This window comes from Rhinolophus sinicus, linkage group LG15 (genome assembly GCF_036562045.2).
Source record: "Rhinolophus sinicus isolate RSC01 linkage group LG15, ASM3656204v1, whole genome shotgun sequence".
Taxonomy (NCBI): Eukaryota; Metazoa; Chordata; class Mammalia; order Chiroptera; family Rhinolophidae; genus Rhinolophus; species Rhinolophus sinicus.
Window position 1 is genome coordinate 245,716 of NC_133764.1, and position 15,278 is coordinate 260,993.

The following is a 15,278-nucleotide window of genomic DNA, read 5'->3' on the forward strand; positions in this document are numbered from 1 at the left end:
AAGAGGCAGTCCAGAACTGGCCTTGGACCACTCCATGAAGTTATGAGGGACCCATATCCTCCCTGGTCACCCCTCCACCATCTCCTGATGGGGTCTCTTCCTCACCATCTAAGGTGGAAGCTGGAGTTCCAGCCATCATGCCCAACAAAAGGACAGAGGGCAAGGAAAAGAGGGAACAGCTGCCTACAGTTACACTTGTTTGCATCTCACTGGCCAAAATTCAGACATGTGGCCTCACCAAGGGAGGCTGGACAATTAATCTAGCTAAAGATCAGCACCTACTACTCAGGGCTAAGGTAAGAATGGATATTGAGAGGCAGGCAACTATCTCTTCCATAGACAAGTATAAAAATCATGCTGAAGACAATCCACTCATAAGAGCAATCATTGTTTGTGATGAAGATAGCTAATATTCAGTCAAGTTACCAGCTGTGGGCACTTGATAAGATTATGTGATCCTTACCACAGCCCTTTGAAGGAAATACTATTAATATCCTCAGTTTTCACAGCGGAAACAGGCACAGAGGGGCTAGGTAATTTGTCCAGGGTCACCCACACATAGATTTGAATGCAGGCAGCTTGGCTCCAGAACCCCCAGGACAAAATGCTACCACGAAGAGAGGCAACTCTTACCAGCAACTTCAGAACCAACCCAAGAAGGCCAGCGAGACTTATTTAAGGGGCTGATCGACTCAGGAGTAAGGAGAGGAGACCTGAGCGAGAGCTGCTTTCTTACTTTGTGCCTCTGAATGTTTCACTTTTCCATCGGTTCAACAAAGTTTCTGCTTAGTACATTTGCAATGAACTAACTAAGGCCTGTGTTTGCCACTCCTTGGGGGCACAGAGTAGGTGCTCAGAAGATACTTCTCTGAGGGCATGTGCTAGGCCTACTCTGTGCCGGGCTCTGTGATGGCTGCCGAGACTCCAGGAATGTGACACAGACCTGCTGTCAGCACTCATGGCCAAGCAGAGCCCAACAGGTGGGCCTCACAGAGAACAGAGCAGGCAAAGGCCGGGGGAAGGTCTGGTGCGGATAGATTGTACTTTATGAGTCACAAGCAATAAGGGATAAGGTTCTTAAGGTATGCTAGACTTAAAATTCCTCTCAAGCTCAAGGTGAGACATTTAGCCTCAGCTCTGAGGTGACAGGGAGCCAAAGAAGGCTTTCAGCAAGTGGTGAGAGAGCAGCCATCTGGAAAGACTCTTCTGGCAGCCCATGCGGAGAATGGGAGGCGGGGGAGACCAGAAGCAGGGAGATCCATGAAGATGCTGGATGAGCACCCTAGTCCGAGGGCCCCAAGGAGGGATGTGACCTGAGTGAGGAAAGGCACAGATGGGCTTCAGGGGTGGCTGGGAGGCGGACAGGTTAACACCTCGGCTCAATGGAGGCAAGAAGGGAAGAGGTGGGCTTTCAAGGCTGGGGAAATGGGACGCTGGTTGAGAGGGGTCGGGAGGGGAGAGTCTGAGGTTGGGTGGAGGCCAAAGTGAGGGGTTTGGAAGAAGGAAGGGGGGTGGGGTGAAGAAAAACAAAAGAGGCCCTATGCTTGCCAGACAGATCCCCAGGGGAGTCTGGGAAGTGAACGAAGGGGGCCTGAGGAAGCCAGAGCAAGGGGGGCTGGAAGGGGCTGGAGAGGGGCCCTGGCTGGAGCAGGGGCTGGGGCAGACGGCAGTTGGACGCCGGCAGGCTGTGCTCATGGCTCAGAAATGTCCCAGCGCTGCCAGCAGCCTGCCTGGCCCCTGCTGCCTCTTCACCCCCCTCAACCCCAGCCCAGCCCTGACACCAGGAGCTCTGAAGCTGTGCCCCCCACCCAGAATGGGCCTCCCCTCCCCAGAACCCAGGCATACTCACACCCTCCCCACCAACCCTCAGCCTTCCCCCAGTGGCTGATGGCACAGACCAAGGGAGGAGGGGGAGAAAATAAACACACATCTGCGGGGTGGGGTGGGGTGGGGGTCAGGAAGCAGGGCCTAGGCTGCCGGTGCCATGGGGCCCCCAAGTCCAGGGCGCGGATGGTGAAGGGGGTCCAGGGAGCGGTCTGAGCCAGCCAGTTAACGTCTACAGTACTTTGCCCCTGACAGGCCTAATGAGACACAGGTGGTGCCCTGGCCCCAGCAGATGCTGGTTCAGTGCCTGGGAGGGGGCGGGGGGGGGGGGGGGAGGTTCTGCAGCTCCAGGGGGCGGGGCTGAAGCGGCTGGCGGGGGCCCAGCACATAACTCTGGGCGGTTGCAGTCTGGGGCAGCAGACACTCCGCAGACACCCGGCCACTCTGAGCTGAACTGGCAGCATGAAGGTACCGGGCGGGGCACTCATGGCATTAGGGGATTGAGCCCACTCTGTGGAGAGGGCACTGACCACAGAGGGGGCTAGGAAGGCACAGGGGGTTCTTGAGATCCAGTAGAAATTCTTTAGCTGTGAGGGTGCTGAGCCTCCCAGAGAGTGGGGTTTCTTGGGAGAGGAAAGAAGGCAAGCAAGGGGTTTCTTGCAGTGGGTGGTGTGTGTGTCCCGGCGAGTGCAGGGAAAGTAGTGGGGGGGCTCTCGGGCTGGAAAGAGGGGCTGTGCTAAGGTAACCCTGTTTTCCTATCACCAGGCCCTCCTGGCCCTGCCCCTGCTGCTGCTTCTTTTCTCTACTCCCCCCTGCGCCCCCCAGGTCTCCGGGATCCGGGGAGATGGTAAGCAGCCCACATTTGAAAATGCAGCCTGGACAATAGGCTGGGAAAACTGTCCTGAGCCCCCTTTTCTGGGAGTCAGGGCTGAGCCCCAGCTTGGCAGGACTCAGTCTCCTGCTCTATAAAATGGGGCAGGTGGATGAAATGACCTTCAAGCATCACCCCTGTAAAAGAAACCTTACAAGTTCCTGTGACAGAGACAAACTGTGGGGTGCTGAGGTGTGTGGTGTGCCTCAGACCCCTTCTCCTCACCCTCCCCACCCTCCCCCAGCTCTGGAGAAGTCGTGCCTTCAGCAGCCCTTGGACTGTGATGACATCTACACGCAGGGCTACCAGGCAGACGGCGTGTACCTCATCTACCCCTTGGGCCCCAGCGTGCCCGTGCCTGTCTTCTGTGACATGACCACCGAGGGGGGGAAGTGGACGGTGAGTGGGAGGAGGGGAACACAGGCCCAGTTCTAGTCCCAGCCGTGTGACCAAGCTTCCTCTGGGAAGCTCAGTTTCTTCATCTCTCAAATGGGGATAATGCCCACAGCATAGTTTGTGAGCTTCTGCCAACACTGAATTCTAGGCGCTTAAGGCACATTAGTGCATATAATGCTCACTAACCCTGGGAGGAAAGTACATTTCACAGACGAGGAACTGAAGCCAACAGGTGAAGTAACTCTCTCAAGGTCACAAACCAGCACAAGACACCCCCACCCCTTTACCCCCCTGCCCCCAGCATTTGACCTCAAGAACGCTTTCTTTACCTCTTCCCGCGCTCAGCGGCTGCTCAGGGGGTGCGTGTGAGCCAGTCTAGGCCTCCAGCTCAGTCCTGTAACAAACCACCTGAGCATCACAGGGTCCACACCTGGGTGAAGCCCCTGTCCACTGGACCCTTGATTGTCCAGGCTCGTCCTCTCTGCTCCAGGTTTTCCAGAAGAGATTCAATGGCTCAGTGAGTTTCTTCCGGGGCTGGAATGACTACAAGCTAGGCTTCGGCCGTGCCGACGGGGAGTACTGGCTGGGTAAGGCGGGACCCAGGTGGGCTGGGGGCGGCCGAGCCAGGTCCTCGCTGACCAGAGGCCCCCCCCCCCCAGGGCTGCAGAACCTGCACCTCCTGACACTGAAGCAGAAGTACGAGCTGCGAGTGGACTTGGAGGACTTTGAGAACAACACGGCCTACGCCAAGTACATCGACTTCTCCATCTCGCCCAATGCCATCAGCGCTGAGGAGGACGGCTACACCCTCTATGTGGCAGGCTTCGAGGACGGCGGGGCAGGTAACAGCCTCCTGCCAGCCGAATGAAGGGCTGTGGGGGGGAAGGCAGAGCAGGCACGGCCCAGTCGGTCCCTGACCCTCTTCAGGCCCCTCCTTTCCCCTCCTGGCTCCCAACCAGCTTGGGCCTCAGCCGCGGCCACTCCACTCCAGGCCGCCCTGTGAGGAGCAGCTGTTTCTCTTCATTGCAGAAGCACAGCTACCCAACATCTGCGCAGGGAGGGCGCCTCATCCCCGCAGACTGACACGTGGTCTCTCTCACACACCACTCACTACTGCTGTGCCCTCCCGCCCGCCAGGCGAGGGGCTCAGCTCTCCGCCTCAGCGAACCCACTCCTCTCCTCTCCACCAGGTGACTCCCTGTCTTACCACAGCGGCCAGAAATTCTCCACCTTCGACCGGGACCAGGACCTCTTTGTGCAGAACTGCGCGGCCCTCTCCTCGGGAGCCTTCTGGTTCCGCAGCTGCCATTTCGCCAACCTCAATGGCTTCTACCTGGGTGGCTCCCACCTTTCCTATGCCAATGGCATCAACTGGGCCCAATGGAAGGGCTTCTACTACTCCCTCAAGCGCACTGAGATGAAAATCCGCCGGGCCTGAGGGGCTGGCCCCATCAGACCCTAACGCTGCCCTGGCTGCTCGGGGTCTCCATGAGTGTTCCCTTTGCTGTGCCTGTGTCCCCCACACCTCCACCCCCATGTCAGTTCTGCTGCTCTCTTAACACCTGCTTCTCACAGGGGGCCTATGGCTCTAGCCCCAGCGGACCCTGTCACACCCTCCTCTAAGCCAGGCCTCTGCTCCCCTCCACCTGAGGCTATGCTGCCAGCAGCTTCTCAGGCCTCCTCTGAAAGGCACAGCTGGCCTGGACCTGGCTGGACGCCACGTGACTTAGTTGCCTGCACCCCACCCCAGAGGCTGAGAGCCAGGAGCTGCTCTCCCAGCCTTCAGGCTTTGTGTTCCACCCTAGTCAGCTTCCTTACTCTGCACTGCTCCATCTGGGGCCTCCCCAGCATGCTACTCCGAGCTGGCATGGTCTGACCAACACCCAGCGCATGTGGCCACCACTGCCACACCCCAGCACCCCCGGGCTGTCCTCAGAATGTCTCTCACCCTTCACCTCCTTCCCACCAACTTATTCTCTGGTGGTGAGCACCATGGACTCCCGAGCCCCACCTCACTGTCATACTGTTTCCCCGACCTGCCTGCCCCGGCCCCCAAAGCTCAATGGCAAACTGTATTCTACCACAGCTACTGCATGCCACCCGTAAACAGCCACAATCAAGGTAGGCATAGATACCTCCCACCCACCCCAGGGTTGAGGTCTGACCATGTGAGGGGGCAGAGGACACCTTCTGTGGGGCTGAGCAGGTGGGGAGTGGAGGTCTCAATAAACCTCAGGACCTGAATGAACTGGCTTTGGCTGTTGTGCACGAAAATGCGTTTGCTTGGCCCCAAATGTGGGGACCTGGCTCTGCCCTGCTCCCCTACTGACAGCACCTTGCCCTCCACTCCACAGACACCTGGAGTTAGGTGCTATAGGGAACATGATATTTCATAGACCTCATTTTGATGGCAAGAAGACCGACTAGTAATAAAACTGTGTAATAATAATACCAACAATAGTAAGTATAATACAAGGATCACTTGGGAGTAGGGGTTTTCCGATCCTGCCATGGCTCGGTGGTGGCTCAGGTGGCTACTTAAGGCTGAAGAGTGGGTCTGAGATGAACCTGCAGAATAATCCAAGCTGAGCTTCCCCTGCTGGGCCCAAGGCTCCAGTCCTTGAGAACGCTCGTGTGAGCCGTGGAGCTGGGCCTGCCCCTGGCAGAAGGCACAGGCTGTGGGCCTCAGGGCTCCTGGAGGTCAGGCAGGTCAGCCAGCAGCATTGGGGAATCCATCTGGATCTCACGCTGCAGGGACTCGATGTCCGCCGGGTTCATGCCGTGGCCCTCGAGCCAGTCAGCAAGAAAGGAGGCTGAGAGTGAGGCCGAGTCTGCCTGGCTGCAGGGGAAAGGGGAGCAGGGAGAGCTGTTAGCCTAGGCTGGCCCCTCGCCCAGCCCACTAAGCTCCTCCTGCACGAGGAACCACTACCCACAGCCCCATTCTACAAGTTCAGTCCAGCCATCTTACCTGTCCTGTGGCCCGTCAGCCACACCCATATCGAAAGACTGGTTTAGAAATTCCTCCAGGTCAAAGCCAACACCATAGCCAGCCCCACTGCCCTTTGGAGTGCCTGAGAACACGGGGGGCAAGGGGTCCTCCACCTGTAGGGGATAATGGCAGGTTACTACACAGGCACCACCAAGAGCACGCTGAGGTATGCCGGGCACACCCCCAGCCCCAGCTTCCCCGCTGAGCATGCTGCTGCTGGTGCCTCTCCTGGGTACCCGTGGCTCAGGGCCAGCCGCGACGGTCACAGAGCAGCTGGGGCCCATCTCCAGGCCAGGCACTTCCCAGGAGGCATCCTGTTTCTCTCCCAACCACCCGCTTTATCAGCATGATGCTCCTTCCACGCGCAACGGGGCAAGTTCAGAGATAAAGCCCTACCTGCGGCTGTTTTCATGGAACAAGGACACACCAAAGCCGCTCTCATCCCCGTCCCCACCAAACGGCAAGGACTTCCCAAACCCACTATCCCTGGGCCCAGGTTCAGGTGTCCTCACAGCCTAGGCCTCTTCTCTCACCTGAGACTTGGACAGCCGCTGGGTCACCAGGTTGACATCAGGTGACTCTGAGGTGGAGGGCTGAGGGGCCCCCCTGAGATCTGAAGCGGGTGGGCCAGATGGGAAGTAAGGCAAAATCCCCTGGGTGCTGGGGTCAGGCAGCCCAGGGGGTGGCACAAGCGCCTGAGGGGCCAGGAGGCTGGAGGAGGTGGCAGTTTGGAGTGGGGCAGGGCCAGGGACTGGCCCAGGAGGGCCGGCAGGGCAGGGAGCAGGGCCAGGGGTGGGGCCTGCAGGCTGCAGCGGGGGGCCGGTGGGAGGGCTGGTGGGCCGGGCTGGAGGGGGTGTTGGGGCCGGGGCGTGGGCTGGGGCCGGGGCGGGGGCCGGGGGCCGGGCCATGCGAGTCCAGCGCTCCAACAGGCTGCGGTCGTTGTCACTGAGCACCAGCCCAGCCAGGGGATCAGTCGAGGGAACCCCCGAGGCCCCCGCCCCCCGCTCCTTGCGCTCCCGCTCCTGCCGCCGCTTCTCACGCTCCTTGGCTCGCTCCTGCCGCCGCCGCCGCTTCTCCTCCCGCTCCCGCTGGCGCTCCTGAGCTGTCACGGGCTTGCGAGGCTCAGGTGCTTCCAGGGGGGCGCTGGGGCCATCTGCAGGGAAGTTGAACAGGGGGAAGGTAAAGGTCTGTGGCCCTGTCCGAGCCCGCAGGCCCCCTTGTGCCAGCCCGTTCCCCAGTCAGTGACGGCCTCCGCAAGGCACCTCTGAGCCGGCTCCGCAAGGACTTGAGCAGGGCAGCTTTGAGGGCCGCCTTGGTGTTGTCTGAGATGGCACCCTCCCTCTTTGGAGGGGCGGGTTCACTGGCCGGTGGGGGTGGTGGCTGCAGAGTCAGATCAATGGTGTCAGGTACAGGGCCAGGGCACGGCGGTGGGGCTGGCGGAGGTGACTCCATGGCACAGTCCCCACTGGGAGCCCAGGGACTGGGCATTTCAATGTCGGGGCAGCTAGGCTCACTGGCCACAGGCTGCAGGGAAGGCTGGAAGCGTATCTGCTGGCGGATGCCCTCACGCCGCGCATGGAAGTCCTCGATCTCGGCCACAATGGCCTCCTTAATCCGCTCCCGGGTGAGGGCTTCCCGGTCAAAGGCAAAGTCAAAGGGCGGGGCACAGTCAGGCTCATCATCGGGGTCATGGTACTTAGCCAAGAAGGGGTGGCGAAGGGCGGCAGCCGCAGAGATGCGGGCACTGGGCTCAAAACGCAGCATTCGCCCCAGCAGTGAGAGGGCCTGGCGGTCAGCTCCAGGGTACACTGTCTCCCAGGGCACAGGCTGGCGGGGTGGCAGGCTCTGGATGTACGCCCGCACCCTTTCAGCCCCCACAGCTTGAATCACAGCTGGTGATGGGGTGCCCAACACCATCATGATCAACTGCAGCTGGTGTACATAGTTTTTGCCTGGGAAGAGCTGACGCCTCGCCAGCATCTCGCCAAAAATGCAGCCCACAGACCACAGATCAATAGCCTGCGTGTACTCATGCAGTGAGAGCATGAGCTCAGGGGCACGGTACCAGCGCGTGGCCACATATTCGGTCATGAAGTACTGGTGCTCAGCAGGCGAGGTGCACAGGCCACGTGCCATGCCAAAATCACCGATCTTGAGCTCACAGTTCTCATTCACCAGCAGGTTTGAGGGCTTGAGGTCGCGGTGGATGACCTGAGCTGAGTGCATGTACTTGAGGCCCCGCAGCAGCTGGTACAGGAAGTAGCGTACGTGCTCCAGCGTGAGTGGCTGCGAGGAATGGATGATTTGATGCAGGTCGCTCTCCATCAGGTCCAGGACCACATAGCTACAAGGGACAGGGAGAGAGGTATGGGCTGTCTTGTCTTGTCCAAACTCCAGCCCCAACCTGGCTCCAGATAGGAAGCGGCCTTACTCTCAGACTCTGGAAGGGCCAACAGCATAGTATGAAGAGTCTAGATTCTCTACAACTTTTCCATGAACTTAAGTGAAGTTACATCACTTTCTCTCCAGATCTAGTTCCCCGTCAGAGAAAAAATGAGGGCGGACCAAATCAGGACTAGCAAATAGCTGTAGTTTGGGGGCTGTCTGCATTGTTTGGTAATGGCCACTTGAACGACTGCTGAACACTGTGGCGGTTTGCCCACTGTCTGTCGGTAAGCGTTCTGTGATTGATTAGTGATGACTGCTATGGGAATAGGCAGCTGTAGTTAGTGTGTGTGTGCTGCATTTACCATCCTCTGCACTGACATTCTATCAAATTGTAACATCTGTACTCTTCTTGAGAACCAGCTGTCCCTGGCAAAACCCTAAGGGAGCACTGGTCCTGGAATTATGGGAATTTCCCCCGTGGGCCTTACATTAGGTTCAGAGGTCCTTCCAGAACTTCAGCAATATGGTCCTAACCTTCAGAAAACTCCCAACTCTGCCTCCCTCTCCCATTCCCATTTCTTACACGGATTTGAACTCGCCATAGGGCACAGTGGGCCTCAGGATGTCCTTGATGGCGATGATGTTGTCATGCTTGAAGTGTTTGAGGATCTTCAGCTCCCTGAGGGTCCGCTTGGCATTGGTCACCACATCAAAAGCATTAGGGATCTTCTTAATGGCCACCTGCTGGCCTGAGGGGCAGAGAAAAGGCAGATACCGTGAGGTACCTTGCAGCAGCTGCAGAGTGGCACAAGGCCCCTTTCAACATCTCCCGTCTACGATGCAAATAATAGCCACCACAGACTGAATAACAACAGCTACTATATACTGAGTACCTACTATGTGCCAACCCCTGTGCTAAGCACTTTACATACACTTCACACCTGTCCAGAGACAGGTACTAATAGCTCCAAGTTAGAGATGAGGAAACCCTGTCACAAGAACTTATTGGGGGTTGCGCAGCTTGTTGGTCGAATCTAAACTGTGCTCATCCTACCTCCCTACATTGTCTCTCCATCTCAAACCTTACCCATCCCACCACCAATCCCTTGTACTAGTCTGTGGCTCCAGAACACACTTCTGTTAGAAACAAAGATAAGATCTCCATCTGGTCTCACTGGGACTGTCATTTTTCTAAGGAGGAAGTAGGCAGATGTGCTGGCAAAACCACCATGCCAGAGTTTCTGCGAACTGTGCACGACACAGTGCCTGGCACCCCGATGGCACATAACCAGCATTTGTTGACTTGAACCAGAATTTGCGTCCCAGCTTTCCTTCCTGGCTGTTTGAGCGGGGGCAGCTTTCTCACTCTTGGGAAACCAGTTTCCACATCTGTGAGCGGTGCACACAGGGAAGCTCACCAGTGAGACGGCGACGCGCAGAGGACACCACCCCGTAGGCCCCATTGCCTATGGTCTCGATGATCTCATACTCGTCCCCCACGTCGAAGGTCACGTCGAAGGAACGGGCTTTGAGCAGCGCTAGGTTCTTGGCCGCTACAGAGGCAGCGGTGTTGACGGGTTCCGCCTTCACCGGCCCCGGGGGCTCTCCAGAGCCGTCCTCGCCGTCTTCCTCCTTCAGGGGCTCGGCCATGGCGTCTGTGTGGAAACGCTGGTGAGCAGGGGCCCGACCCGCTCAGGCCTCAGTTTCCCCTTTGTGAGGCTGGAGCAGGACCACGTAATTCCAAGTTCCCTAAGCCGATGGGGACCAGGTAGGGGGCAAAAGACGGCGGCTGGCACGTAGTACATGTCCCACACCAGGGAATCGGAGCCCGAAGCTCAGGTCCCGGTGCAACGCAGGGTCGGAGGTGGGGGAGGTGCAGCGAGGCGGGTTCAGGAAGAAAGGGAGGGGGCGGGGCACTTCGCTTTCCTCGGTCTACACTCACCGACTCGCGCCTCACCCCGACGTCTCGTCGGGGCTTTCGAGGGTCTCCGGGGCCCCTGGCCTCCCGTCCCCAGTGGAGGGGGACGCTAGGAGTCACTCGCTCACGTGTTTAAGGCCGCCGCCTCCACCTCAGCATGGAGCTCAGCCCCGCCGGTCCCCCCTGCCCCGCCTCCCAAGACCACGCTCCTTTCAGCCTCCAGCCAATCGCTGGGCGGTCTCTGAGGTGGTTCTCGCCCCTTGTGCTCGCGTCGTCCAATCCGAGCCCACCTGCAGAGGAAGCCACGCCTGTGTCCTGCGCGCGCCCGCGCGCGCCGCTGCCCAGTGCGCCCGCGGGAGCCGCCCAAAGTGCGCTCTGCGCTTCTCAGGGGTGCAGTCGGTGCCCCGCGCCGTCTTCCGACGCATGCGCGCTGGCTGCCCCGGGCGCCGCCTGCATGGAAGGCAACGCCCCCGCGCGTGCTCGCGCGCATCTCAACTGAGCGGCTGCGTCTCCTCCCGCAAATCGCCGCTGGTCCTGGCAGCTCCGAGGGGCTAACACACCTGGGACTTTCAGCTTGGCGGCCGGTTCGCGAAATCCCCCCACCTCAGGCCCCTCTTCCCTTTTCAGTCCCTGTCGCTGGGAGGTTGTGCCCGCCATTTTCCCGATCGGCCCCGGGAGCCCGGCTCCGGGAAGGCATCATCCCAGAAGAGGGTGATCCGTCACGTCCAACCACAGAGTTCCCGGTCCTCCCGGTTCTAGAGCGTCGAGCCTGAAGGCGCCACTGACGCGATGGCTCGTCCTCTCTGCCCAGCTTCCGGCATCGCTGAGCCTCCGCTGGTTGTTTGTTGGTCTCCGGCGTGTTCCCTGTTTGGGCGGCTCTGTTCCAAGTCCGCGAGGGCCGTCTGTGCTGCAGCGGCGTTGGGCTGGCGGGCGGGGCCGTGCAGCCGCCACCCTGCGGGGCCCTCCGTTGGGCTGAGCCGGCCCTGGGCCTCGGGTGCTCTGCCCACTCCGGAGCCCGGTGGCTCGTTCGTTCATGTAGCAAATATGTATCGAGCGCCGGGTCTCTAAGGCTCAGTGCTGAGGAGGCAGAGGTGCACGTGGTCGTTGGTGGGAGCTGGGAGAAAAGGTTTTCAACCTCGTGGAATTCGAGGTAGGAGGTTTCGGAGTTGCGACTCCGCAGATGGCTGGCTGTGTTCTCACCAAGTGAGCAAAGAAGACAGCGGGGGAAACAGACTGAAGGTCTAGAGGTCGAGAAGCAGAGCAATGCAGGCTCTGGGGGTTGTTCCCTTGCCCTAAATAAGGACCGGTTGGTGGGACCCAAGAAAGTCTTTGAGTGCCAGATTGTGGGTTTATGCCTTACGTCGCAAACTAGTAGCTGAAAAGTGGATCCAGACCAGGAATGAATTTTGGTAAGACTACACACTTCTTAAAATTTTTGTTCTGGAAAAAAAAAAAAAAAAATTTGTTCTGTGTATATTCCCCACTGTTGTGTTTTTGGCTTTTCTACTTTTTACTGAGGATGCATAAAGCTCCACTGATTTTCACAAACTTAGTACACCAGGGTATTGGATTCAGATGAAAAACATTACCAGCACTTCAGAAGAACCTTCTCTTTTCCAGTGGTGATAGTTCTTTCTATTAACTCTTTTCCATACTTTGTTTTTTCTGCACTGATACTAAGAGATTAGTCGGGATCCATACATTGTGATACTGCATTTTTAAAAACTCAGCATAAGGAAAAATACGTTTAAGAGTATTAGGTCAATATTAGGACAAATAGATATCTCGTATTTAGACACATACAAACCATATGTGCCTCCTGAGTTAAGGTTGAACTATGATATTTGTTCCTGATTTTCCTGAGAGCATAATAAAAAGCCAAATTATCTATTACATGATTTGCACTAAACATGAATAAAGAAACCGTATTCGTGGGAAGAGAACATTTTCTATCAGTGAGGTCTGATGGCCTTTAGGTGAAAGACAGTTTCCCCTAACTCTGAAATACGTGCGCTATAAGGCCTTCGGTGTCTCCTACTGTAAATAGAGGGCATACAAAAGCAGGACACATAAGCACATCTTTTTAGGGGACCAACTGGACAAGCTGTGTGGTGGTCCTGCCTGGCCCAGGAATAAAACACAGTATCAGAAGAAACTCAGAAACTGTATTCTTTAAATTCTCTATGAATATTTCAGCTAGGCCTGGTATACACATTACAGACTGCAACACTCTCGGGCAAAAGCTTGCTAATTCTCTTAATTTTCAATCCACCATGAGCTGCTTTGCTCTTCCCCCACCAGGTCTTTATTCTGTCCTGGAAAAGTCATCAGTTATCTAACTATATTATAGACAACAGACACTCCAGTCCTTGCCTTACTGTGCTCTGTTGCATATGACACAACTGACTGCTTCTTCAAGAAAAAATTATTTCACATGATTCAAAAGGTTTAAGTGAAAAATCTTGGTCCCACCCCCAGGTGGCCACTTTTATAATGTCTTACCAGAAGTATCAATAACCAGAGAGGTCCCTCTTTTTTTTTTTTTTTCCTTTAGTAACGGCTATTTTGACATATAATTCATATTCTAAAACTTTGTTTTTCTCCCCTTCTTCCGCCTGCGCCCCCCTCCGGTTCAAGCCGTTGTTTCTCAGTCTAGTTGTGTAGGACACAGCTCCCTGGCCCTTGCTGGTATTATGAGCCTTGTGTGCCCCCGGCTGAGGCAGTCGGTCACCGGTTGTTGGTGGCTGCTCACAGCAGCTCACGGTAGCTCTTGCTGGCTGCCGGCCACACGCTGGCCACCCGCTGTTCATGGCAGCACACAGTAGCCCGAGACTGCACAGCAGCCGGTGGCAGCACTCAGCAGCCCCTGGCAGCTCACAGCAGCTCACACCAACCTTCAGCTACTCTCGCCAACCTCCGGCTGCTCACGGCAGCCCAGCTCCAGGGAGAGCTGTTGTTCACAATCTTAGCTGTAGAAAGAGCAGCTCACTGGCCTATAGGGGAATCGAACTGGCGACTTCGGCTTTAGAAGGAGTACGACACTCCAATCACCTGAGCCTCCAGGCTGGCCCCTAAAACTTTTATAGTGTGTAATTCAGTGTTTTTCTGTTATGTTGACAGAGCTGTGCAACCATCACCACTACCTAATTTTAGGACCTTTTCATCACCCCGAAAAAGACATCCGTTTGTAATCACTCCTCATTTCCCCTCGCCCAGCCCCCAGAAACCACTGACGTACTTCTGTCTGTGGATTTACCTATTCTGGACATTCCGTAGAAATGGAATCTTACAATATGTGACCTTTTGTGTCAGTTCTTTCACTTAGCGTGTTTTCAATGTTTATCCTCGTACCATGTAGCAGAACTTCATTTCTTTTTAATACCAAATGGATTTGGATACACATTTTGTTTATCCACTCATCAGTTGATGGACATTTGGGTGTTCCACCTTTTGGCTGCTACAAGTAATGATGCTGTGAACATTTATGCACAAGTTTTTGTGTGGACATGCTTTTGTTTCTCTTGGTGTACCTAAGAGTGGGATCGCTGGGTCACATGGTAAACTTTATATTTAACTTTTTGAGGAACCGCCAAACTTCCCAGTGGTTGCACCATTTTACAATCTGACTAGCAATATTTGAGGGTTCAATTTTTCCACATCCTCACCAACAATTGTTATTCTTCCCCCTTTTTAAAAAAATTATAGCCATCCTAGTGGGTGTGAAGTGGTATGTCATTGTGGTTCTGATTTGCATTTTCCTAATGATTAGTGATGTTGAGCATCTTTTCATGTGCTTATTGGCCATTTGTCTTTTGGGGGAATGTCTATTTAAATCCTTCGTTCATTTTTAATTGCATTATTTGTCTTTTTGTTGAGTTGTAAGAGTTCTTCATATATTCTGGATGTAAGTGTCATCAAATACATGGTTTACAAATATTTATTCCCATTCTATGGGTTGTCTTTTCACTTCCTTGATGGTATCATTTGCAGCACAAAGTTTTTTAAAATTTAGAACTATTTAATTGCAATGAATTCCACTTTATTTTATTTTTTGTCACTTGTGCCTTCGATGTCATATCTAAGAAACCACTACATTCTTTTTTACAGCTATCCCTTTATGAATGTAATTTTATAGTATCCCTTTATGAATGTAATCTAACCAGCACCGTGCAGGTGGATATTTAGGTTAGCTCAGAATTTTTGCTGTTGCAAACAATGCTGCAATAAATGATCTTGAACACATCATTTTGCAAACTGCAAATATATTTGCAGGATAAATATCCAGAAGTGGAAGTGCCAAGTTGAAGAATATTGAACTTGTAATTTTAATAGTTAATGTCAAATTTCTGTCCTTAGAGATTGTACCAGTTTAGACCCCCACCAGCAGCATGGGGGAATGATTCACACAAGCCTTTTTTAAAAGCTTGGAATCATTTGTCTATGTTAAAAATGGGAAGATAGCTTGTAAAAGTCCTGATTTCTGGTTTCTTTCAGAAAATTGGAAAAATCTGTCAACATCAGCCTTCCATTCCCACGCAGCAGAAACGGGCTGTAACAGAGCAGTAGCCCTGCCCTGGGAGGGCGTGGGCTCTGCAGTTCACCGCACTCCCTTACCCTCCCTCAGGGCTCCCAGCACGTCCCAGTGTCAGATGCCATTTGTCATTGTACTTACACCACTGTTTTCTAAATATTATTAAAAGCAAGGAAACAAAAGAGGCTGAGAGGACATGTGTCTCAGAAAGAGAGGGTGCAGCACAAGCACATCTCTGTGGGAATGAAGACTCTCCCGTGTGTTACACACAAGTATTTGGCTCTCTAGGCTCCTGTCTCCTGCCTGACCACTGTGGCTCCTGGGACCCTCTGAAGATTTTTCAGTAGGAAAACACCCTTCA

At 55.0% G+C, this 15,278-nt stretch overlaps 2 protein-coding genes and 1 long non-coding RNA gene across 3 annotated transcripts; 2 read left to right on the top strand and 1 right to left on the bottom strand.

Moving 5' to 3' along the window:
• Nucleotides 1–2,187: 2,187 nt before the first annotated feature.
• Nucleotides 2,188–5,335, top strand: MFAP4 (microfibril associated protein 4). The gene is made up of 6 exons (XM_019753777.2): nucleotides 2,188–2,292; nucleotides 2,590–2,671; nucleotides 2,940–3,094; nucleotides 3,582–3,678; nucleotides 3,751–3,933; nucleotides 4,282–5,335. Exons 1-6 carry the CDS (start codon nucleotides 2,287–2,289, stop codon nucleotides 4,527–4,529), a joined length of 771 nt encoding a protein of 256 aa, XP_019609336.1. The 5' UTR covers nucleotides 2,188–2,286; the 3' UTR covers nucleotides 4,530–5,335.
• A 180-nt stretch (nucleotides 5,336–5,515) lies between these two features.
• MAPK7 (mitogen-activated protein kinase 7) lies at nucleotides 5,516–10,790 on the bottom strand. The gene is made up of 7 exons (XM_074319539.1): nucleotides 10,411–10,790; nucleotides 9,887–10,123; nucleotides 9,052–9,217; nucleotides 7,343–8,424; nucleotides 6,614–7,233; nucleotides 6,060–6,193; nucleotides 5,516–5,930 (listed from the first exon to the last, which is right to left on the bottom strand). Exons 2-7 carry the CDS (start codon nucleotides 10,116–10,118, stop codon nucleotides 5,777–5,779), a joined length of 2,388 nt encoding a protein of 795 aa, XP_074175640.1. The 5' UTR covers nucleotides 10,119–10,123; nucleotides 10,411–10,790; the 3' UTR covers nucleotides 5,516–5,776.
• Nucleotides 10,789–15,102, top strand: LOC141568818 (uncharacterized). The gene is made up of 2 exons (XR_012492033.1): nucleotides 10,789–11,795; nucleotides 14,881–15,102. It is a non-coding gene; the product is annotated as an uncharacterized LOC141568818 (long non-coding RNA).
• The last annotated feature ends 176 nt before the right edge of the window (nucleotides 15,103–15,278 follow it).

What these genes read in the sequence shown, in the direction of transcription:
- MFAP4 (XM_019753777.2), top strand. An exon ending in CTCCGGGATCCGGGGAGATG is followed by an intron (nt 2,672 to 2,939) that starts GTAAGCAGCCCA and finishes ACCCTCCCCCAG; the next exon opens with CTCTGGAGAAGTCGTGCCTT. An exon ending in CCGAGGGGGGGAAGTGGACG is followed by an intron (nt 3,095 to 3,581) that starts GTGAGTGGGAGG and finishes TCTCTGCTCCAG; the next exon opens with GTTTTCCAGAAGAGATTCAA.
- MAPK7 (XM_074319539.1), bottom strand. Translation starts at nt 10,118, where the DNA reads ATGGCCGAGCCCCTGAAGGAGGAAGACGGCGAGGACGGCTCTGGAGAG. An exon ending in CTTGCGGAGCCGGCTCAGAG is followed by an intron (nt 7,234 to 7,342) that starts GTGCCTTGCGGA and finishes ACTTCCCTGCAG; the next exon opens with ATGGCCCCAGCGCCCCCCTG. An exon ending in GCTGACGGGCCACAGGACAG is followed by an intron (nt 5,931 to 6,059) that starts GTAAGATGGCTG and finishes TTTCCCCTGCAG; the next exon opens with CCAGGCAGACTCGGCCTCAC.